Source organism: Argiope bruennichi, chromosome 6 (genome assembly GCF_947563725.1).
Source record: "Argiope bruennichi chromosome 6, qqArgBrue1.1, whole genome shotgun sequence".
In the NCBI taxonomy this organism is placed as follows: domain Eukaryota; kingdom Metazoa; phylum Arthropoda; class Arachnida; order Araneae; family Araneidae; genus Argiope; species Argiope bruennichi.
This window is the reverse complement of record NC_079156.1, coordinates 80,768,921-80,795,574: the sequence shown is the minus strand read 5'-3', so window position 1 is coordinate 80,795,574 and position 26,654 is coordinate 80,768,921. Positions and strand designations below refer to the sequence as shown.

General features: G+C 24.5%; 1 protein-coding gene across 4 annotated transcripts in view; it reads left to right on the top strand.

The window, feature by feature from the left end:
• Positions 1-26,654, top strand: part of LOC129972826 (microtubule-associated serine/threonine-protein kinase 3-like) — a 57,126-nt gene that overhangs the window by 20,333 nt on the left and 10,139 nt on the right. For 2 of the 4 annotated variants that reach the window (XM_056087107.1, XM_056087106.1), the window contains exons 10-23: positions 843-872; positions 7,606-7,678; positions 9,489-9,698; positions 10,730-10,828; positions 11,929-12,061; positions 16,374-16,436; positions 16,909-16,976; positions 17,708-17,796; positions 18,216-18,390; positions 19,284-19,456; positions 20,919-20,989; positions 22,853-22,969; positions 23,829-23,939; positions 24,436-24,663. In XM_056087107.1, the coding sequence (XP_055943082.1) occupies positions 843-872; positions 7,606-7,678; positions 9,489-9,698; positions 10,730-10,828; positions 11,929-12,061; positions 16,374-16,436; positions 16,909-16,976; positions 17,708-17,796; positions 18,216-18,390; positions 19,284-19,456; positions 20,919-20,989; positions 22,853-22,969; positions 23,829-23,939; positions 24,436-24,663 (1,640 nt within the window). The remainder of the gene's footprint in view (positions 1-842; positions 873-7,605; positions 7,679-9,488; positions 9,699-10,729; positions 10,829-11,928; positions 12,062-16,373; positions 16,437-16,908; positions 16,977-17,707; positions 17,797-18,215; positions 18,391-19,283; positions 19,457-20,918; positions 20,990-22,852; positions 22,970-23,828; positions 23,940-24,435; positions 24,664-26,654) is intronic. The other 2 variants (XM_056087108.1, XM_056087110.1) reach the window with 2 other exon arrangements.

Genomic DNA, 26,654 nt, shown 5'->3' with positions numbered 1-26,654 from the left:
ATTTCAAGTGTTTTGTAGATTAAGCCAAATTCTGAAATGTAAGGTTACATCTGTTCAGGTAGAACAGAGAACAAAAACAATCAAGGAATGAAATAATTCTGCATGCTGAATTATGGTATTAAAGTGCTAATGATTTTAATCCACTCCCTCCTTTTTATATGTGTGTATATTTATTGATTTAATATTCAGTCATTATTTTCAAAAATGTGATTATACTGGTATCTAAGTAGAAAAAACCTTTTTTTGGTACCCAGAATATATCAGTGAAATAACTTTTTGTAGCATGAAAGAGTTTACAATTTTATTTTTAATGTCGTATAATTTCAAGAACTAGTTGCTTTGAGAAAAATATTACCAATATAAAATGAAAAATAATATTGTATGAATTTTAAAAGAAATGAAATATATAATTTTAGTATAAAGTTTCTTTCAGTATTTTTGTGTAATAAAGGCAATTATTACATTTATTTCCAATTAATAGTTATTATTTCTTGGCATTGAAAATGATTGAAGCATGCTGTAAAGGGTTGTGTAATTTGTACTTCCAGCATTTTACATGATGGCCTTTGAAAATTTTTTTCAGCATGATTTTTTTACATCCTCTTTAATTTTAGCAGTATCCCTCATAACTAGTAAATACCTCACAGAATTGATTTTATTAGTCTACCAAATATTTTTTGATAATTTATTTGTAGTTAATATTATTAACTTTTTGATAGTTATTTTTGAAACTGTATTAATCACTTTTAATGCACTTATCATGTTTTTATAGTAACCATCATAAAGAAATCATCTGCTATATTTATGCTTATTATTTTCTTCTCATTCCTCCACGGTTTTAGCCTGGCCTGGTTGTGTCTTGCACCTTTAGAGTAAGGGCTAATTCTTTTTTTCATTATCTTTTTGTTAGCATTTTGAAAAAGGAAATCCTTCATCATCTACTTTTAAAAAATGCTTTAATATGTGAAATAGTCAATAATTGTAATTTTATTCAATACAACTTAGAAAATTATAATGTAAAAAAAAGAAGAAACACCTCCACTTCCTTTAATTTCTAAATTTTGTCTTAGTGATATGAATTATTTGAAAAATGCAGAGTTTTGCTAAGCTCAGATAACCATTTATATTATTACAGGATGGATGGTCTGGCTCATATTCCAGTTCTTTCATCCTTTGGGCATACAATATTTGTAATGTGGCTCTTGATTTCAACGCTAGGATGTGGGGTCACCTTTTAGAGTTTATGCATATACTATTGATGGTTATCTTGTTATAGATCATTGTGTCCATTATCTTATCTCTCTAATCCTATCATTCAGTTACCAAAACCAATCAAAAATATGTTTTATGTGGACAAATTTATTTAAATGAATTAATCGTATTCATTCTCATACATATTCAGTCATTACTAAATGTCTGATTATATAATTGCATGTGAATTTGGGCCTAAACCTCCCTTTATTCAAATCATTTTTATAATATAAAAACAATTGTTAATTGTATTTTCAAGCTCAGAAAATTTTTAACGACTTTTATTGCTTGCATGTATATATGAACATAAGATAAACTAACACACTGTTAATTGATAATGAATGGAATAATTATTTTTTCCCATTAATTTCATTATGCTACTTCAAAATTTTTGCTATGTGGAATTATTAAAGGAAAAGAAATAATTTTTTTTTCATAGACAGTATTTGTATAATTTTAATTTCATTTGAAAGTCAAAAGATTTCTTTGTGGTATTTCTTCTGAATTGGGGGAAGGGGGCAAACAAACAACAACTCAACAAATAAAAGAACCTGTGTCAAGAGTTCAATTACTGTTTACTTTTCTAAAATTTTAACATTCAATTATTGTTAAATTTCAATATTTTATTTAAAAAATTCTGTTATTTAAATCATAAGCATTCATAGATTTTATATGTAAAGTTTTTAGCATTACTTTATTACTTTGTTTAGCATTTGTTTATTACTTTTGTAGGCAGTATTCCATATTGCGCTAAGTTAACTGTTATGTAGATGAAATTGATGAAAATAAAGAAGTTCAAGTAGAATGATGTATTTGTTATTTTAACTGCAAGATTGTTAATTAATTGCAAGATTTTTTGAATTTAAATTAATAAACTGTTTTGTATTTTTGAAAAAAGTAGATGAGAAGGATTTTCCTAGAAAAATATTCTGTTTTTTCCAAATTAAAAGAATTTTTATATTTAAATTAAAACTGCTATCTATAGAAAGCTGTAGTTATGCATGCTATACTTTTATTGTTTGTGCTTTGTGTTGCTTTAGTGTCTTTTGCTGTTGCTGTATATTCATTAGCAACTGCCTGTTATATCAATGCAGTGATAACCACTTATTTTGATATTGGTATTTAGGTGAATTATTGTTGCATATTTTGTCTGGAAATTTCATATATGTAATTAAGGAAAATAAAACTTGAATCTTCTTGCATCTACATATTATTTCTATTTATAACATACAAACTATTACTCAGGAGGGGATGAGAAAATCGGTATAATTACATTTTTGAGATTTAAAAATCCAGTTTTAATAATTTAATTAATAGTGGGGGCAATAATAATTAAATATCCATTAAATGAAAAAAAAAATGCTTTTCATATTTTATATCTGAATATAAAAAAAGGCTGTTAAAACTTTTATATCCTGTTTGTATGTCTTTTGTATTTTCTAATATAAATATCTAAATAGGAAAGGAAAAAAAAATCATTTGATAAAGTTATTTTTGTATAATACCTGTTAGTGTGTTTGCATTTTTTTGGTATGCTCCGATTCTTCAATTAATAATGAAAAAATGTTGCACCTTTATTGTTGAATTGGGAGCTGAGCTATCATTTAATGTAATTGTATTGTAGAATGCATGGAGTACTAATTACTTCTCAACTTTGTCTATTTGCTATTTGGACAGTGTTTTCATGTCCAGCATGATCTGTTTGCATATGATATGGAAATCTTGTAATCAAAATTTGTTTATTTATCACAACTAATTTCATTACGTTATTTAATATATTTAGCCAATTCATTTGTGAAGAGCACGTGCATTTAAAAAAAAAATATGCAAATTATTTGCTGCTTTGGATTAACTCTTGTCTTTACTGATTATGTGTAAAATATTAAAAAGAATCATTCAAATATTCAAGCACTCTTATGCATAACTTTTTAATGCAGTTAAAGATATTAGAGATTAATATATGATGAATGCGAAAAGATAAAAATATGAATGTAATTTGAAGGAAAATATCTTAGCTTGAAAATGTTAATTTTCTTTACTTAAAAATTTTATAATTCAAAATACATTAAAAATAAAGTTTGTTGATCAGGAATACCAATATTTTTAATTTATTAATTGTATAAGGCTTTGATTGTTTAATTTTTTTATAATTAATTTACTTTTCCTACAAGGATTTCACATGGAAAAACTTTTAGAATGATATACATGCAAAGTTGCTGAATTAATAAGATTTGTTATACTTCACATATTGGCAAAATTGTTTTATACGCTATACTGTGATATCTTTCATGTAAACCATAAATGATATTTAAAAACATAAAATTACTTCCTTGCATTGAAAAAAATAATCCATTAATTATAATTTTTTTTCTCCCACTTCCCTAAAAATGTGTGCTATACTTTTGAAAAATAAAAGAATCCTAATTTTTTTTGATATTTTTGCATTAACCATATGCCATTGGTAAACTTTTGATGTAACTATTGCCAAATATTAAGTTTAACCATATGTCATTGATGAAAGGACCAACATGGCAGGTTTGATGATTTCTTTTAGCAATTAACCATTAACATGCAGTTAATGCACAAGTACCATTTTTTTATTTTTTAAACAGATTTTTTCAAAGAAAAAAAAATTTGATTGTATAAAAACAATTAAAATTGATATAGGTTTTGAGGAAATGTTTAAATTTTTAAAATAATTCCTTGGAGTATTTTCTTTATTATTTTGGTATTGAAATTATTTAACAATTCACTATTTTTATATATTTCTTTTGGTATTGGCATCCATGATTCATTTTAACTCAAAATGAATATGTTTAGGTAAATATAAAATCAAATTGATTGTTGGCATTTTTATTGCAGCAATAAAAGGTTTGTGCTTTTTTTTTTTTATTATTATTATTAACATGAAATACTAATTTTTGTTTCAAAACTGAAGTTAAAATAAGTGGGAAGCATTGTATGCTAATTTCTGTTCGTTCTGTTATTCTTAAAACTTTATATTTGCTTTTACTAATGCTTTGCATGCATGAAAACTGCTTTGTGTAATGTATACTTTGTATTTCAGACTTTGTGTTTTATTCAACTTCTGTTCATTGCTTGTAATTTTAATTGATTAGGAGACTGTTGTTTGGTCATAGAGTATTCTGAATAGTGTTAGGTATTTGTATTGTTAGTATAGATGTAGATTTAGATTTATAGGAATAAATGTTATAATTTATTTTTGAGTGTTAAATTTGCATTCTTCTGTAAATTTTTTAAATATTTTATTTGCTCTGTATTTAGTGTTATGTTGCAATTGGATAAAATATTTTATATTTATATTGTTAAAAACAAATTTCATTCTTATAAATAAATTTTTGCTTATAAAGAAGTGAATTTTTAAACAGGAGCAATATTTTATTATTTTTCAACTTAATATTTTTTTACCTGCAAATTTTTAATTTCTGTAAAACTTTATTTAGATCAAAAATAGCTCATTTATACAAAGAATATGCATTTCAATTCTTATTAATTGACCAAGTTTTCATTTTCATACATGTTGTGATCTTTATTTACTGTTAAAATTGTAGTTTAAATAGTTATAATAAAATGTAGATTGGAGTTAGTTTTCATTTAATGGGGATTAGTTTTCCATTTAAAAGTGTTTGAACATAAAATTCTGTGTCTTTATGTTTGAAAATCTATTCTAGAAAACTTTATTAGTTGCTGTTTTTTAGTCGTAAAATTTATTTGTTTAAGTAATTTATTTGTTCTTTGTAAATTGTCAAATGGTATTATAAAAACTTAATTATTAATTAAAAATTTGATTTTACCAATTTTGTTAATAGTTTAATTTAATTAAAGATTAACTAACTTAAAAACTAAAATTTAACCATAATTTGTAAAGATTTCTTTTTTATATAAATTAAATTTTTTTTCCTAAGTCATTACTATTATTGTCATTTGAAATAATCAATATTTATTTTACTTAATTCATTTTCATTTGACAATATAATTTTGTTGTTTAGCATTTCACATTATTATTATTCTAAGAAAACTTACATTTTTGCATAACGATTTTAGTTAAGAGATATTTAATAGTATAAATGTTCTGTATTAAAATGAAAAAAGCACATTTCTTGATTTAATATATTGATTAAATATCATATGACATTCATTCAGATCAATGATAAACTAAGCAATACAGATTAAAGGAAACTATTAATATTAGACACACTACTCAACTTTTAAATTTACTTTTTATATGTGATTTTAAATATCTGTGCTGTTAAAGTCTTGATTTGTAAGTTGTAGAAATTTAAATTTTGATTTATGCACCATAAGAAGATTTATTCAGCTGATAATTTTTACTTCGTTAATCAAATTTTTTTAAGGAAAGAAAATATATATATATGGGTGGGGGAGGAGGCCATTTTCCTAATTTTTGTTTATTTACATAGCATTTTCATTCATAGCTTATTGAGTGGAATAATTTTCAATCAGATGTAACTAATACTTATTTGCACATGGTTTCAGTTTAATTGAGTTATATATATATATAGAAGCATGTTTTAATTGTTTGTTTAAATGAGTATCTCTTATTTCCTTATTCTATATAATTTGTTGTTGGTATACATTATTGAATTTTTTTATCATAAATAATTGGATAAAATAACCTATATATGGAATTTATCTTGGCATTCTTTCATCAAGCATCCTCCTACTTATTTGACACCAAGCAGTTTAAAAACAGGATGTTCTCATTCATTTATCATGTGCTCTATAGATCTTTCAGCTAGTTGCAAAATAATTTTAGTTCATTGATAAGATTTAATTTGTTAACATTAGCATTAAAACAGATTTTATCCAATGCAAATTAATTTTATTAATGTTAAAATATGCAAAATATTTTGTAGCATTTCTACAATTATCAGTATCTATATGCTTGAATAGAGGATTTCTTTTTGAATTTCTCTATAAATGCTAAAATATATATTTATAATAAATTTATTTAAAATTTTTGTTTTATTATATAAAAAAATATGGTTTCATTAAAAAAATTTCATTGATTTTTATTTACTCGTCTATTTTATAAGTTCTTAAAAATCTTTAATTAATCATTGTTAAACTAATTTTGATGAATTCAGAAAAATGAAGGTATGTACAAAATTTAGTCACATTTCAAATGTTGGCATTGTATCATAGGAAATGTAAACAGCTTACAATGTTATATTTATGTCTTTTTTTTCCCTTTGTTAATGATAAATTTTTGAGGATTATAATTTTGTTTGATTACATTATATTTTAAAACTGTTCCATGATATTCAAGGATTTTGAAAACTTGTTATCTGTAAAGTGAGTATAAATGCAATAGATGTTCATAAATGTACAGCTTATGGTGTCACCCTGCTATGTAAAATCTATTTTATGTTTGATGTACACCATTTGTGTGTAAAATTTTTCCTGCATAATTTAGTTGTAGCTGATGTTTTGAAATGCAGTTTGAACTGCTAATGATCAATGTTTCACAAAAATAATAGTTGCTTTTTTTTATTGATGTTAAATATGATATTTAAGACTGTGTTGATGTTTTTCTTTTTTGATAATGCTTTATTCATTCAGGCTAATAGCTATTGTTGTAGAACTTTTATGTTTTATTAATGTTTCAAAGCAGAAAATTTCCATAAATAATCGCCATTTATTAAATTTTTAGAATAACGTGAAGTAATGTTTCAAATGACATAAATAATAGAGATTAATCTGAATAGTGATATTTTAAGTATTTTTGGAGGTATTAAATTTGTTGTTCCAACATTCCATTTTAGAATTTTTTTTTCTTATTTATTTAAGAAGATAAGACAATGAAAAAGTTCTTTATGAAATTATTACATTTTTCAAATAATGATCTCTATATTTTTCTTCAATGAAATACTGGATGACCTAAAATTTGTTTTGTTAAAGTTCCTTTAATTGTGGGCTTAGAAACTTATAAAAAATTATTCACTGTTTATGATCTTTTTCTTAATGCAACTAAGAAATTGTCTTTAAAATTATTACATCCACTGAATGTGAGCTTGAAAGCTTGATTAAATGACAATGGGTATTATACTCATATGCAAGAGAGAAAAGTTTTATTTTCTGTATTTATTAAATTTCTTATGTGTATTGAAATAATTGTAAGATAATCAATCACATTGTGGCTATTATTTTGAGTTGTTGTAGTAGTTGCTTTTGTCTTAGTTTGCACTATTTTGTTATGACAAATTTCACTGAACTTGATGTGAAAAATGCTCTCTTTATTCATTGAAATTATATATATTTATATTTATGAAAATTTTAGTATTTATATTTTATAATTATTTTTAATTGCAGCCCTCTACGATCACCTGGTGTAGATAGTGAGGTTGCTGCTATGAATAATGTATATAAAGAAAGGTTTCCAAAGGTAAAATGTTTTTATTACAGTTTTACAGAAGGAATAATGCTGTCATTAGTTTTATATTTTTCAACATTGAATTATTATCTGTAGTTAATATGGTGAAAAGAATTTTATTACTTACAAAATGCAAGATTTTAATTAATGAAATTTAATTTATAATAATAGTATTTAATATATAAAACAAATTAAAACTTTTGGGTAAACCAATTTGTTGAAAATATGACAACTTTAATGTGTGAAATATTCAGCAATAAATATATAATTTTTATTTGTGTATATTTATGCCTCTGTGTTTGCTTGCCAATTTTGAGCTTACACCAAGATCACAAAGGTCCATAATACATGCATAAGATGCCAAGAATTCACCAAGAAGGTTGCATTCATGGGTTTACTTGGCAATTTTCAGATTATTATTATATGGTTGGTGATAATTTGTGTTTTTTGGCAATTTATTGCAAGGGCTGTAAATATACATAAGTACCAAAAATTTATATATCGAGGTATTTATATTAATAAACTTGATTTATGAAAACAACATAGATAAAATATTATTCAATTTATCTATATATCTTGGATGTTGCATGGTTATATTTATTTCATCTGTTAACTAAATCATATATTTACACATTAAACTAAAATACGATTTTTAAGGCACAATATATGTTTGTTTTTTCTCTCAGTTTTTGCTACATCTGCACAGCATTTTTATTTAATTTTTGTATGAATTACTTGTTAAAAAAATGTTAGATAGCAGAAGTTTGTTTTATAATCTTTTCTTGATCAAAACCATTCGAGTTGTTTATGCGACATAGTGAGAAATTTTTTGGAAAAATATAGAAATGAAACTGAAGAATATAAGGTGAAATTGACACAGAATCTTGGTTAAACAATATTTGTATGAATGAGAAGCTTAACTTTAAGATTATGCTTTTTATATGAAAAAATATTGTAATTTTTATAATGTATTTTATTTATTCTAAATGAGCTGCTTTCCTTTAAAGAATACAGGCCCCTGTTTGAGTTGACTCTCTGTTTGTCATGAGTTTGTTTTAAATATATATGTTTATTTTCAATGTTTAAGAAATTTTTTCTTAATTTATCTTTCTGTTTTGTATGCCGTTTTTTCCTCACTCTGAAAATTTAAACATACTTATTTTTTTACAATTAATATTCATTAAACATAATTTAGATTATTTTAAGTATTCAATGCAATTACTATGATTTTGTGATTTTTTTTTTTTTTTTTTTGGATCCACCAATAAAAAAAATGATGTGCAATCTACTTCATCTGCCTCATTTTTTTGTTTTGTTTGTTTGTTTGTTGTTGTAGACTGCTTAGGATTGAAAAATTCTTACCTGCATCAAATGGTTTTAATACTTTTTAAAGACATATATACATTCTCTAATACATTGACTATTTACACACTAATAAAATCACCCAAAATAAAATTGTTCAAGAATAAATTACAAGTTATTGAAAATTTACCCTTTATTTTTGTGTAGTTCAAGCTAAAAAGGCATAGCATGTTGTCATAAGATACTTTATGTTTTGTGTATTTCTTATAGAAGTTGTTACTTTAAAGATTTTAAATACCATTCTATTATTAACTTATGAATGGTGAAGTATTGCATTTTTATTTCTCTAAAAATGTTGTGTTCAAGTTTTTAAAATGTGGACTTTCCGATATTCATCAAAATTCTTATTCTAAGCAATGCTGATTATTTTAACTAGAATTTAAGAATTTGTTCATTTGAAATTAAATTAAAGGTTATTATACTATATAAATATAAAATTAATATTATATTCCATTTATAGGCTACTCAACAGATGGAAGAAAAATTGCGTCAGTTTTTGAATGAACATAGACATTATGATCACAGTGATTCTCTGGATGCTGTTGCTCGTTTTGTTCACCATCAGATCATTCAGATGGCTGAAGATTGCCTTGCTCAATCCCAAAACCAAAGTTTAACTTGTAATTACTTCATTGAATTATCTGAAAATTTGGAGAAGCTTTTATGCCAGGTATGTTAAAACATTATCTTGCATATATTAAAATTTTTTTGAATGTTTTGATCTGGTTATACTGGACTTAAATTTTCAGTTTGAAACTATTCTCAGACCAATATTCTTATATATATGTATGTGTGTGTAAGATTATTAAACATTTGGTTTAGATTTTTAGTTGATAAGGATTATGAGTTAAAGAAATAATTACAAAGTTAATGTTGAGAAATTTAAATAAATTGGTTTTTATTGTGTTGGCAAATTTTTTATTTGAATAACAAAATGTTTTGAACTTTTATATGAAGATAATTTAAATTTTTTCAGGTATAAAATTAAATAATTTTATTATTTAGTGTGATGTCATTTTCTCCTTATAAAGATAAAATTTCTACTATTATTTTTTCCAGAAATATATTGATGTTATTATTGATTTAAATAATGACATCATTATATATTTAGCTATGCTGTTTTAACAATAAGTTGTAGTTTATTAAGAAAATATGTAGTTTGAAATTAGTCTGATTCCCCCCCCCCCATATTTTAAATATCTGATGGACATTTGATTTTTGATTAACTTCATTTGATTTTGGATTGCAAATTCAGAACATAGACAAGTTAATAACGTTTGGACTAATCTCCATATCTCATATATCTTCACTCTATCCGATATAGAAAGAAATATCTGAAAAATTAAAAGTTATCTTTTTAAAAAAGTATCTTAAAAAAAAGTTAAATGTTGAATTACTTTGTATTTTTGGTTTGAATTAAAATTGTGAAGTAATTTTTATACTCTTCAGTTGTTAGAAATAAATGTTATGAAAACCTGATAATATGCTTTGTTTGGAAAGTTCATCAAATATTTTGCTATTTAAATATTATGTGGACTTTTTCTGAGTTTTATTGATATACTGACATGTTTACAATGTATGGCATGGGTAAACAATTGGAAATTTTAAAATTATTTCTAATTTGTTAATTTTCATGAAAAATTTTGAAAATAGTTCCTTACTTCAACTTTTTGAATTTGCTAATATCTATATTTTTAACAGTGCATAGATAAATCCCCTGAAGCTGTCCAATACATGAAAAGCCTCATAAAAAAGCTGTTAATAATTATTTCTCGTCCAGCTCGCCTTTTGGAATGTCTAGTAAGTAAATATTCAGTAATAAGTTTTAAATATAAAGATGTTATTTTATTACAAATTTCTATAATTAAATTTATTGCTGAGAAATTCTTTTTACATCACTGCTATGCAAACCATTTACTGCAAAACAAATTGTGGAAAAATGATTAAATTGCCTTTTCTGAGGGATTTTTTGAAAGAATATACTCTTAAATTGTCTTAGTAAAGTAAACAATTTTGTAATGATATAAAAATATATTGTGTTAGGCTGATCACCTAACCAGGATATACATTGCACCCCAGGGTCCTCAGTCAAGAAAGCAGATATGGGCACTTTAGGCCTTGGCCCACATGGGCTGTTATGCCACTGAGTGTAGTTTTTATAAAAATATATAGATTATTAATTCTGGCTAAATAATTTTGATTGTGATGATATGTAGTTTTATTTACTATTTAATAAGATAAATAACTGGGCTCATAGTACAATATAATTATTCTATGAACATAGACTTTTGATACTGATTTTTAAATTTATTAAATCTTTGGTATAACTTTTTACATTTGTCTTATACTATATGTTTCATAAAGTTTTCTTTTTATATTTGCACTTTCATCACATTTGTTTAACATTTATATAGTTTTAATCTTTTGCTTAGTATAACATATTCAACTTTATGGCTCTTGCATGTGAATATATCTAAATTTTAATCTGTGTTAGGTATAGCAGTTATATAGTCATATTTATCATAATTTGAGTATACACTAAAATATTAAAAAGAATAAAAAAAAAAAATGTAGCTATTCCTTTTTTATGACACCAAAGTTGTGTAAAATAGAAGGTAAATTTTCATAATTATGTTGATTTGTTATTTTTTGTGTCTTTATTTATTTGTTTTCCCATTCATAAAATTTTAAAAGTGTAATTTAAATATTTTGTAAATGTGCTTGTTGCATCTTTTTAAAAGATCGTATGAAATTTGTCTTTTGTAAAACTGAGCAAAAAGTAAATTTGTAAATATATCCTCATTCTTGATATTTTAAAAATTTATTTTTTATACGAAATTATTAGACATGCTTTTAGTGTCGATTTTTTTTCATATCAAATTTTATATCATTTTACATAGGAATTTGATCCTGAAGAATTTTATCGAATGTTAGAAGTTGTGGAAGGCCAAGCTAAAGTACAGCAAGGTGTCACAACTGATATTCCAAAATACATAATTAAACAATTGGGATTGAATAGAGATCCTCTAGCAGGTATTGATATACAGTCTTATCTCAGATATTGTAAATATGAGCATTATTAACATTTTTTTTTCTCCACAATTTTTAATTTACATATAATTGATGGGTAAGGGGAGATTTCTTGGATAGGGACATTGGATTGATATGACTCTATGAACATGTATTGCTTGGAAAAACAAACAGTGGAGAAGTATTTTAAAGCTTTTTAAAAATTGTTCCTATACACATATCGGCAACTTAACACGTGAGTTTAAGTAAAAATTACAAACAGACTTTTTCTTCTCTGGATTGAAGATATCTTGTCATTATTTGGCAATTCCTGAGATACATTCTGGTATATTATTTTGTTGTGTCTTTCTATTAAAGCATCAAAAAATCTTTTAGTTACATATTCATCATTAAAATCTGTAATGTGTTAAAGATTGCTTAATTTACTAATTTAATTTAGTAGTATTTTGTTAATCATTAAGCAAATAAAAATGCCTTTTACATGACTTTTCAAGAATAAGTCGAAATAAATATTCGGTGAACCAGAAATGAATCAAATTGGGGAGAAAAAAAAAAATCCACAGTATAATATATCTTAATGTATTCATTAAATATTATGTTGCATTATATATTTTTTTTCAAGTTACTAAATACAGAGTAGTATGGAATCTCTTAATTAGCATTAATATGCCTTTGCGATGGCAGTTAAAATATGTTTCTAGATATTTTCTCTTTCTCTTGTTTTAAAAATATTTTAAATAAAAAACACAGCATGTGAAATCTATTAGTCATGTTTTTGAACTATTAACCACAAATAAAAGTAAAAGGATCATACAGATGACTTCAAATTGAAATGCATATACATAATTTTGGGTATCAGATAAAAAGAATCACACAACATTTTAAAATTATCATGTAGACACTTAAGCTAGACTATTCTTACTCAGAGATAATGTAACCTCAAATTATGTATCTGCTTATCAGATATTTGTTGAAATTGGAAAAAAAAAAAAAAAAATGCTGTGTGTGCAGGGAATCCTTGTAGCATTTTCAGGTAACAATGATGAACATTGCTAGATAAATTTTATAAAAATCAGCCATCGTGAGTCTTTTTCCCCCCACTAACCTTTTTTTGTTTACTTGCTATCATCATCTTATTAACCTTCTTATTATTAAGTTTGTACTTAAATATGCCATTATAGTCAAAAGAGTGAATTCAATAGGAATGTCATTCAAGTTCTTCCTTTATCTATTAAGATTTTTTAAATTGCTAGATAAATTTTATAAAAATCAGTCATCGTGAGTCTTTTTTCCCCCACTAACCTTTTTTTGTTTACTTGCTATCATCATCTTATTAACCTTCTTATTATTAAGTTTGTACTTAAATATGCCATTATAGTCAAAAGAGTGAATTCAATAGGAATGTCATTCAAGTTCTTCCTTTATCTATTAAGATTTTTTAAACTCTTCATAAATCTAAACTTTTGGATTTGAAATTATAATTTCTAAAGTACCATTATTTTGATATTGCCAAGTTATGAATAACACTATGGGAGATTGTATTGTAATTAATATAATTTTTTAACACAATTGTTAAAATGATTATTATAAAATTTATATTCATTATCATGCAAAATTACATGATTGCTATAACATTTTAATTTATTTATAAGCCACTTTAGCATACATTCAATTATATATAACCTCAATTTTTTGGAATTAATCATTTTGATGAGTTTTAAAACATTTTGTATGAATTTGATGTTTTATTGATGTATGCAAGCTTTCTTAAATATATAGCTTTACTTATCATAAAGTATTTTATATTTCATTTGTATTTTAGAGTTATTTGATAACAGTGAATAAATAAGAGATTATTGTTGTATTTAGGAAATAAATAAAATTATTTAAAGGTAAACATTTCTTAATTTGAAAACTAAAAACTGGCATTTGTTTTGGTATATCATGTTTATTCAGTGTGTATATATATGTATATATATATATATAATATTTGATTTAAAATTTTATGAGTAGTTCAAAAATGTTTAATTTTAAGTTATTTATGTCAAATTTTTGTAAAAAAAAAAGTCAAATTTAGAGGAAAACTTACCTTTTGCACAAATATTGGATCAGGCTAAATGTGTGGTTTTCTTGCAATTAAGGATTTGCCAGTTTTAACTAATACACTTTTTCTACATAAAAGTATCTGTATATGATATTTGCACTATAATAACTGTATAAATCAAATTATATTTTGAATATTTTATAAATGTAATATTGCAAATATAATAATTTTTCCTGATTTCTGTTTGATGGTTCTTATTTCCTCTGAAGTTTAAATATTTTGTGTAATGATGCCTGGTAATAAACATGACTTTATACTGAATCCACAAGTACTAAATACTAAAATACTAAGATTTATGCCTAGGCATATATTTCCAATCATTACATTTTATTAAATAATGTGGGCATTTCTATGAAAGCAGTTTGTATTCATTGGATGTTGATGATAAAAAGTTATATTTTTAAGCAATTTCCTTATTATAAAAGTGTTCATGCTCTTCTTATTCTCAACTTTAAACACACAAAGTTCATGGTTCAATCTACAAAATTTCCAGAGATATTAAAAGGCAAATTTATTAGCCTAGACCATTTATTTGCACCTCAGATTAAGGTTACGTCTTTAGATTAGACCTTTTGATGTGAAACTTGGGGGATAATGCATATTTTATCATATACTATAAAAAGAGTAATGGAAGAATGCTTTTAATGAATCTTATTAAATTTAGAATAGTTATTATACACAAATTATTCAAAATATGCATCATTGACATTTATCCATTCTGTCATCATTTGAATAGCTGTGGCTTTTCTGCTAAGAAACAAGCAATGCTGAAAAAAAAAATCAATTGTAGTTGAAGTATATTTTTTTAAAAAACAGCTTTATTTTGAAGTAGGAAAATTTTCTGATTGTAATTAATCTGAAATATGTTTTAGAGAAAAAAAATTATTAAACAACAATGGTTTCATCCAGGCAACATGATAATATATATAAAAATAAATTATACAAAAGTAAATGAAGAGAGCATAAACAAGCCTTGTGTGTGTGTATTAAAGTTGGAAGAAAAGAACATCTATTGGCCAAATGCTAGTCTGGAGCTGCCAGAAGTCCATCTGGGGTGACACTTTTGTTCAAAGAGAGAAAGGTTGCTTATCGTCTGAGAATATAAAATTTAGCTTATATATATATATGTATGTATATATTCTGTTTTTTGTTGATCAGTGAACTCTTAAGAAAATTAACATTTTGTGGTGCATTATCTTTTTAAATTTTAAACTGAAACAAACAAAAGTTGTAAATAATATACTTAGACCTAAAAGTATACACAGGTTAAATCTCATGAAGATTTACTCACTCTTTTGATTCTGTGAGTGTTCCATCATCTGGAACACTGTGTCACTAGAGCTTTAGAAAGTATGACTTAAGCGCACATTGCGCTGAAGTGCGGTAGATTTGCATGACAAATGGTGCGCCACAAGGAAATTCATACTCAGATTCGCTGTTTGAGGGTGATGCTTGAAGCATTTTTGGTTGCTACAAAAAGATTTAATTGATCTTTCTGCGTCATTTTCAATACAAATAATTTACAGTAAAATATTAACTGCAATTATATTTAAATTAAAGAATATGCTATTATATATATATTAGTACTATATGAAAACATTAATTGTGAATGATACAAGCATCAGTTGATCAATTTGAATGAAGTATTTAAAAAGCAACATACAGAATATGGCAAGATTTTTTTTCACATGACAATGCTTGAGTTTACTGGTGAAAGAAACTTCAGATTCACTTTAGAAATAAATATATCGGTTCAAATTTTGCAGATAGAAGCATGAATATATTTGCAATCATAAATTAATGTAAGATATGTGTTTTACTAATTGACATTTTTATCTTATAAAAAATTGTAAAAATTTTTTTAAAAATTAATCATCAACCTCTATGAAGTCAAACTGTTTTCTTTTAATTGTACAGTCACTCACTTCATTTAATAAAACTTAAATAATGTGGAATTTGAGAATGCTTATTGTATTATTTTCTTTAAGAAATTATATTTTTAATTGATGTTAATGAAAATTGGAAGCCATTAGTATTTAATATTATTTAACAATTTTATTTTAAAGTAGACTTTTTCAGAATACAATAATTCATGTTTATTGGGACTTATTCTATTTAACTATCAAATAAGGAACTGAAGAATTGCAATATATTAATTTATAAAATTTGAAGCTTTCCCTTATACAATCAGTAATAAGACTTTTCATTTAGCATTTTCCCTAACGATTCCAAATCATCAAAGTGAATTACTTAATTCTGAAGCTTCCCGTCTAGGCAAGTGTATTTTTTTGGCATTTATTTTTGGTTGTAAGGTTGATTTTTAGCAACTATGTTTTTGTATTTTTTTTAAGTTGTAAGAATAATTTTTTTAGTGTCTGTATTTTTGATTGTAAAGTAACTATGTAATAGATATTATAAAATACTGTTAAGTATATTTCTACTGATTCAAAATATAGATTGATAAAATTTAATATGCTTCATACTCATAAATTAATGTTTGTAACAATTTAGAAAATGGGATTAGCATTATTTGATTAATTTAGAAGTGCACATTATGTAGTTACAGTATAGAACAACGTAGTTTTTGAATAAATTATGCATGGATTTTATAATTCTGTTATTTTTCTAATTTTTATTGAAAAATTTTATTGATTATATTAAATGCCATATTTTTATAAAATATTTTCCATATTTCATTAATAAATTATTTACTAATTAAATAATTTTCTTTTCTTTCAACATTTAGAATTAAATCGAGATTTATCTAATGAACTTGATTTACAGTATCAGACTGAACAGACCGATTTTTGTACAGTAAGTTTTATAATATATTTTTTAATTTCATTTTTTTAAATGTCTAAATATATGTAAAAGAAAAAAAAAATCCAAACTGAATTATTTATATTTTGCATTCTTTAGCTGAGATATGGATTATCTAATTCTGTCCCTGGTTGAAAAGCTTTGTTGTGAAATATACCAAATATTTTTTTTTTTTAAATAAAAATTTAAAAAAATTCAATTTTGTTTTTTGTTGATTCCAGACACTTCAAAATCTTTTTTTTTTCCCTTGATGAAAAGGAAAGGAAAAGGATGAACAATTGCCTTAAACATATAATCCATTTTTTAAATTTATCAAATGAATTTGGAATTGCATTAATTATTCCATACATCTTTGGCTTTCCAGAATCAAAACTATTTTAATTTTGAAATATTTTTTTTCTTTAAATTAAGCAATAATCTGTAACTTGCATATTTCAATTATATATGTGGTTTTATTCAGTTAATTTTGAACTTATTCACTTTTTTAGTTTTTGGGTCCTCTGCTTTTTCATCTACTTTATTTAAGATTTGTTGATGTACGCAGCCTTGTTTTTTCCGTGTTAAATAGCTGATGTCAGCAGTTTATATTCTAAATTTTAACATTCAAATGTGTGTAATGTTAATGTGTAATTGCTGCACTTTTATATAAAATATTAATTGAAAGTAAAGCTCAAATTAACATTGCTATCATTGATTTTTGGTTTTTATCTTTGATATCTTTATAGAAAGCTGGTCGAGAACTTTTCCCTAAATCAAAGCCTCCATCTGAAAGTGATTTTGAAACAGTAAAATTGATAAGCAATGGAGCTTATGGGTATGTTTATTTTAAATTTATTTATTCAGATTTTTGTGAGTTGATGCTTCATCATTGTGTTTTATTTTTACACTTTCCAAGTTTCAAAACATTTTTCAAAAATTTGATTTTTCTTTATTTTTTTATTGAAGTTGATAAAAGCAATTTTTTAAAATGAATTATATACAGATGTTAAATGTATTATTATGTGTTATTTGATTTAAAAATGTTTATATTTATATATTCTTTACTTTGAAATTTTTAGCATGAGAAATTTTCGTGAAATTTTGTTTTATTTTCTAATTAATTACATGTAAACAAATTTGATCTCATTTATTTTTAGTAGATTATTTGATTTTTTGTATTTTTTTAATTTGTGTGCTTTATTTTCATATATATATTTTTTTCTAAATATCCTTTCTCCTTGTTTTTGATATCAGAGCTGTTTATCTGGTTCGTCATATCAAATCAAGAATAAGGTTTGCCATGAAAAAAATAAGCAAGCATAATTTAATGTTGAGGAATCAAGTTGAGCAAGCATTTGCTGAGAGAGACATAATGAGCTTTACTGACAACCCATTTGTTGTAAGCATGTTTTGCAGCTTTGAAACCAAAGTACGTTATATTATTTTATCATTTTTTTTAAAAAAACTTTTGCATATAATTATCTTTAACCAAAGAAAAAGATTAAATTTTCAAAAAAAAAAAAATCATTCTGATTTTTGAATCTGAATGATTTGCTTGACATTTAATTACTTAGTTTTTGTTTTATAAAGCATATGTAGGATTATTATCATCTGAGTAATCTATATTTGAATGAAAATATAATTGAAATCAAAATGTTCACTTCAAAATGAATTCTTATTTCATAAGGTCCAATCAAAAATTCATTTTGCTTTTACACAGATTCATTAGAAATAATTGAAATGTGTCATAAATATAAAATATTAATAAGTTACTTCATTTTTTTAAATACATTTACTGGATAAATTAAAAAAAATATTAGAATTGGATATCAAGTTATTTAAAAGTGGCAATCAAAAGTTGGGGAAAGAAGAGAAAAATAATTACCTACTTATCTTTCTGGAATACTGAAAGCCCAGAAATGCAAAGTGTGTTTTATAAATAATCCTTTTCTAATAGAATGTATTCAAAGTTATTTCTTTTGTAGATGGAAGAATTCATTGGAAGAATAATTTATTATTGTATTATAATGTTTTTGCTTCTGAAAATTTTCTTTCACTTAAGTGCATTTTATCTGATAAAAATATCATTGCATTTTATTTCCCATATTAATGATTAGATGAATGCCCTAACCAATTTTCATTTTATATTTCTTTTTGCATTAGAAAAATTTAATTTCTTCTGTCCTTAAATTTATTTATTAATATAAAAATTTTACTTTCTAGAAGAAAAATATTTACTGAATTATATTTTCAAATTGAAAAATTTTATTTCTGTCTTTGTTTAATTTTCTTTAAAAAACTTAATCATTAATTCTTTTATAGAAACATCTATGCATGGTTATGGAATATGTTGAAGGAGGTGATTGTGCGACACTTTTAAAAAACATGGGACCACTTCCTGTAGACCTAGCTCGTTTCTACTTTGCTGAGACTGTTCTGGCGGTTGAATATTTACACAGTTATGGCATTGTACATAGAGATCTGAAACCTGATAAGTATGTGAATTCTTGTTTAATGTATTTGCCTCCACTCTTAACTGTATTTTTGTAGACAAATATAAAGCATTGTTTTATATTTATAAAAGGATTTTTTTTATTAATATTTTTTCATCTGCAAATTTTATGGAGTTATTATTAAAGGGTTTTTGAAAAAAAGAATCAAGATTAAGACAAATTGTAGATGGATAAAAAAAAAAAAAATCAATCCTGATTTTGCTGTATAGGTTCGAGAAGTTCTAAAAAATCCATCTATTGCATAGTGCTCACTTTGTAAGAAGATAATAAACCTAAGTAATATGAGAAAACAGGCACTTACTAGTCATTCCTAAAAGAGGAAAACATACAACACTGAAGGCCAATTCAAAAGTATCATCATTGATATTGGATTTAGTATCTAAGTTGTATAAAAAGATGACACATCAAATTTAATGTCCAAAAATAAATTGATTTCAAACTTTTAGTTCAAAAACAATAATTTAAAGCTAAATTTTTATGGGCATTAAAACTTGTTACATCACATTCATCTTTTAATGCATTCAATGATATATCGGAAATATTTTCACATATATTCACTGAGAGTGAATTAGTTATATATCTTAGGCCATACAGAAATATTACACCTTATTTGTTATAGATTAGATCCATTGGTTTCATGAAACTGATGGCTGAAAAATCTGTGAGGAAGGCCCCATTTTACAAATTATTTCATTAAGCACTCTGCCAGTGTATTGTGATCTATCTATTGTGATCTATATCTTGAGTAAATTTGTGTGAAAAGTTTCTGATATAATAGGCAGTTTTGAAACTCTTCTAAAAGGAACACACAACTTTTACTATTGTATAGATTGATTAGTATATTTGCAAAAAAAATAATAAAATGCCTATAAAAAGGAAGATTATTTAAAATTTAATAAGTAAAATTGACTTATTTTTGCTGTTTCCTGAGCATTTAATAATTATTCTATCTTGATTTTTTTTGTTTTTGTTTGACAGAATTGTTTATAGTTAACATACTACTAAGAGTATTTATTCTATTTAGATTTTTTTTGTTAGAGAGAGAGAGAGTTGGAAGAAATTCACAAATTGCATAATAATGCATAACAATTATATTCTTAAGCAATTCACTAGCTTTTTAAATTTCACACTATTTATATTTCAGAGCAATTGCTTAGAAGAATATTCTAATTCTAATTATCTTAAATGATGTGTTATGATGAAAATGCTTTCTTTATGATGTTATATATGGAAGGATTTGTTTTCATAGCTTATTATGAAATATTGAGGATTTAATATTTATTTATTAATTTTTTTCACAGAAATCTTGTGAACTTCTATGTAAATATTATAATATGCGTAAAATATACAAATTATCAGTACTAATTGCTATGGATTTATTACATATACTGTATACATAAATTTTGACAAAATGTTTTATATGTGCTATTTTTTTTTTCTTCAGTTTATTGATTACAGCAATGGGGCATATCAAACTTACTGATTTTGGATTATCAAAAGTAGGATTGATGAACTGTAAGTATTTTTAATTGAATTTATTCTGAGAATTTCTTAGGCAGATTTATGTCTTTATCATTCAAATGTCTAATTATTTTAATAAATTAGCTTTTTAAGATTTGAATAATTAGTTTTTAAGATGAGGAAACAGAACTTTTTTGCATTTAATAAAATTTCAATAATCTGAAGAATACTTTTAAAATGTATACTTATAAACAGGACCGGATTATTAAATAGGCAAAGTATAAAATTGTTTATGGGCCCTCAACTTTAAAGAGTCTTTTGTAGTACTTTGTGAAAGTTATTCATGTTTTGTTTTTATTTAGCTATAAAGACTGTGCAATCAAACATATTCAAATTAAAATCAAGTATTATTTAAATGGATTTTGAAACATTCTGTTCCTCATTAAGCATTTAATTATCATTCAAATTAAAATAGAGTATTTAAATTTATTTTGAAACATTTGGTTTCTCATTAATCAATATTTTCAATTTTTATTTTTCTCACTTTATTCTAAAAACCGTGATGCTTTTTGATTTTAAAAAAGTTTGATTCTGTGATTAAATATTATCTAGATGATTTGTGTTGAGAAAAGTTTTGCCTTTTTTTGTATACAATTTTGTTAAAAATTTTTTTTAAGTAATTATGTATTTCCTTTATATGTAATGGACTGAAAACAACTTTTTAGCTTGTGATCTGCAAATAAGTATTTTACTATTTCAGTTTGTCAAAATTTGCTACCTAAAACTCTTTATATATACAGATCGAATTAAACTTAATTCATAAAAGAAATTTCGATTTGGAAGGTAAAGGTGACCTTTAGACAGAGGTCTCCTAGAAAGCTTAATACTCTGTTTGCATTATAAATTTGATGGACTGAGTGTAAAAAAGGGAAGATGCTGATTTATCTGTTTACAGCAGAAATGTGCAGTTTTTTTTTTTTTTTTTAAATGGTCAATGTAATTTATTATAAAACTCAATAAAGGCTAAACAAATGTGTAAGAATGGAATAAATGTATGGAATAATGCTGCAAATGTAATGTATGGAATAATGCTGTATAAAATTGTCTTTATAAAAAATCTTTATAACTTGTTTCCAACTGGGATGTTCAGATTATAATGTTATATTAAATTATTATATTACTGTTTTAAAATCTGTGATTGATATCTGTGGAAGAATAACTTCTTATCAGGTTGTATCTGGCCATGATCTTTAGTTAGTGTATCACTGGCTTAAAATTTTAAACCTGTTAGGAATTTGTTGACACATAGTATTTGTACAGATCTTTATATGATATAGTACATTAAAACTAATTTATTCTTTTAAATAATAAATCTGTTTCTTATTGAACTTTCCTGAGGAAAGGGTTCAAAAATTTTAGGATTATGTTACTGCATTTAAAATGCTGGTGGCAAAAATGAAAAACAAAATTATTTTTTTATAGATATCATTTCAAATTTGTTTATCTTAGTCCAAACAGTGTTGATTTTCTCAGAATGATGTTGTGTGTCATATTTTTTAAATATCTCTATAATTAGAAAAAAAAAAGTATTGCCATAATAATAGTTCATTAAAATAATTTCATATGATTTCATTAAATGTCAGTAAATGCAAAAAAGCATTGAAATTACAATAAATTAATAATTTAACTGAAAGAAAATAATGTTGCCTTGTCCATTGGTAAATTTCTTTTATTAGATGTATTTTGAATTTCTTTTATTTCTAAGTTTTTAAAATTTGTTAAAATATACTTGTTGGATGTTTTTTTTTCTTTTAAATTAAATTTATTTTGAGAATTTTTGTTTATTTGTAAGATTAAAGCATACCTTAAACTATACAAATTGAAATGATTATACTTTGTTCTGTTTATCTATTCTAGTGGCAACAAACTTATATGAAGGATATCTGGACAGAGAAACTAAACAGTTTACAGATAAGCAAGTATATGGAACACCTGAGTACATTGCTCCAGAAGTTATTCTGAGACAAGGATATGGTATGATAACTTATAATTTCTTTACAAGAGCTATAATTTTTTTTTTCTATACTAATATGATAATTTCAACTGTAATATGCAGTATTTAATTATTAATTCATAGCAGAACTTTTTGTAACCAATTTCCTGTAGCTGATTGAACTTTTATTTAACTATTTAAATTGATTTATTTGTGAATTTCATGTATGCTAAATAATTCTAAGTCAATATCATTGTTGCATTTATTATATTTGCATATACTAATATGATGCACTAAATTGATAATGTAAAGTCATTCAATATCTAAAATTATCTGGAGACTTTCTCTCCAATCAAAATTACTATGTATGCCCAAAATAGTGAAGCTGAACAGAAAACTTGAATAAATAAATAAAGTAAAGAATCATGGTTTTATTAATAACCCACTTGTTCTCATTCATTTATATATGATGAATTTTATAATGATAGCATCTTTACATTCGCTTTAGAAGAATAAACTATAGAAGCACAATTTCAATGGTGGACAATTTAAATATTTACTGTTGTGGGAAAAAAAAGTGACAAATTGGAAGCTTTTTAATTGCAGTATTTATATCAAATTTTTGAGTTTTTTTAATGATTAAAAATAATATTAAAACTAAAATGCAATTTTAATATTATTCTATGATATATAATTAAAAAATGTTGCAATGTTTTAAATTAAGTTGACAAAACTAAAAATAACTAGATCAAAGTTATATAATATGTAAATATAAAAATGAGCAATAGATGTTGCCTTGAATACAATTTTCATTCTTCAAATAGTAACTTTTCTTCTGCTACAAAAGCAATGGATTTCTTTGATTAGTTTTCTAAAATTAGAAAATTATTATAATTTTAGGAAAACCTGTTGATTGGTGGTCTATGGGAATTATCTTGTATGAGTTTTTGGTTGGTTGTGTTCCATTTTTTGGAGAAACACCAGAAGAGCTATTTGCACATGTGATCAATGGTCAGTATAAATATTTCAAAACATGGTATTTAAACATAAAATTTTGAGCGATAATCATTTCTATGTATTTGAAATTTGTTTCTCATTAATTTTTTCATTTAAGTTTTTTTAAAAAATAATTTAATAGTTCATATAGTCATGTTCTTAAGCATTATCTGATTAAAATTTTATTGTATCTTTAAACTTCATATTTTTTATTTGTTATTCATAAATAGAATCTTTGAATTTTTGCATGCTAATGAGGTAATTTTAATATAATTTTAACTAATTTAAAATCAGTTATGCTGGTATTGAAATCTGTTGCAAATTTGCTTTAATTAACATTTTATTTATTCCAAATCTTAAGGTAATGTATTAAAAAAGGAATTATGCAAATGTTCTTCGATGTTTTAATTGCTGTGAATTTTTTGTGTTATTTGACTATTTGATGGATAAATTCAGTACTTCAAAAGACAGGAAGCACTAATATGAAATTTACTTTTTCTTTACAAAACAGATGAAATTGAATGGCCTTCTGATAATGAATGGCCAGCAACAGATGAGGCTAAAGATTTGATTGCCTGCTTGCTTCAACAAAATCCTCGCGACCGTTTAGGTACTGGAGGTGCACATGAAGTGAAGGAACATCTTTTCTTTGAAGAAATTGATTGGAATTCAATTTTGAGGCAGAAGGCTGAGTTTATTCCTCAACTTGATTCAGAAGATGATACAAGTTACTTTGATAGTATGTTCTCTTAGCTAAAATTCTATGCATTCCATTTTGTGATGAATTTTTTTTTTTTTTAAATTTTCAAATGGCTGTAACTGGATTTTAGTTTTTCCAGAATCAAATTTTATATTCTTCGGTTAGATTTCAATTTCTTTTATGTAACTGTTCTGTAATATTTAACATCTCAATCACTTTTCTTACTACCTTATTCATTTTAGTGTTCAATTAATTGTACTTAACTTACTTCTCTGTTACTTCTCAGTTTAGTACAATTCCTTATTTTATGAAGTTCAGCTTTTCTTTTTTGTTGCTTTTCTAAGCTTGTGCCATGTTTGTTTCAATACTTATTCAGTATTACAAAATACATTATTAGATTGATTTGGAAATGCATTTGTAGAATATTTTATTCAATGAAAAAAAAATTAATTAGACTTTTGAAGATGTGTAGAGAATTGTTTGGTCTGAATTTCTGAAATAATTTTTCTGCTTATGTATTCATTATAATTGATAAGTTAGTAATGAATTTTAATAACATATTTCATTTTTTTTGTAACAATTAATGTTGTTTAATATCCCCCCTTTAAAAAAACATTTGATCAGTATCTGAGTTAGTGTAAGAAGAATAAAGAATTGAGAGAGAAACTTGAAATAGATTATTTTTTGATGTTAACATATCAATTACAGTTAGTGCTATTTATAAAATAAATTTTTCTAATAAGAATTATTTTTGTGGAATATTCTTTTAATTTTAAATTGTATCTCCCCTTCTTTTTTGGGATTTTTTTTTTTCCATTTTAAAATTGAGAATGGTAAAGAAGCTATTATTAGTGTGCTATCTTTTAATCAAAAATATAAATATTAACACTTTAAAGTCTAATCCTGAGTGTCATTCAAGGCACCATTTTCATTGAAACAGATTAACTACATATCTCTTTTGACATGAATTTAAAATTTCTGTTTTAAAATTTCCTATTATATAAATTTGCAATTTTTTTAGATATTATTTAAGAACCTTTTATTTTCAAAAGAAAGGTCCTGTAACTGTTTTGTGTTATATATACTTCTAAAGTGTTCGAAAGACTAAAATTCAAATCTAGGTTCCTTTGAATGCTTGGTAGCATTGTTTATTGTTGCATTTCACAATGTTACATTCATGATGTCATGAATGATGTTTATAATTATTCAAAATCCTAATGACATTTCATGTCATTAGGATTTTTATGAAGCTGCCCCTCCCCCTTAAAACATAATTTTTTCAGTAATCCCTCAGTGTAAAATTGAATATTTCTTTGTATATACTGTTTCACACTATTTGGCAACCATGCTTCTTTGCTACTGGCAGGATTTATTGTGCTTTTAAAATTCTTCTATTCCCTACTGAAGAAGGCATAGAAATGTAAATCTTTTTCACCTCCCTTTATTATTTTAAATATTTCTAGCAACGTTAAAGCTTTTATTTTTAAATCTTAAAAAAAATATAACATTTTTTTTTCCCTTTTATATTTTTATTTCATCAAATAGGTAAAAGTGAATAGAGGTTGGAAAAGTTAACTTTTTTTCATCATATATTTTGAACAAATCACTGTACTATAAAGTTATTTTTACTCTATCTTAAAGATAAAAAAAAAATTACATTTATAATGACACCAGTTTCATTACTATATTAATTTCCCCTGATTTTTAATCAACCTTTTCTACTTTCTTGTATAGGAAATATAGAAAATGTGTTATAATAGTGAAAAAAATGTGAACTCGAGATTTTGATGAATCTTTCAGATGTCTCTGAGTTCGAAAAACCTGTTTTTAAAAATGTCTATCTGTGACAAAGATAACTTAAAAACACAGGTCCTTACCCCAAAATTGTAGATTTCTACCAAAATCTACTCAGAGGAAATCTGTTTGTCCAACTATTTGAATATAAGTTAACACGATAGCTACAAACAAAGAGAATTATATAGATAAAATTAGGTACACATATTTAACATCTATACTGTAGACACCTAAAA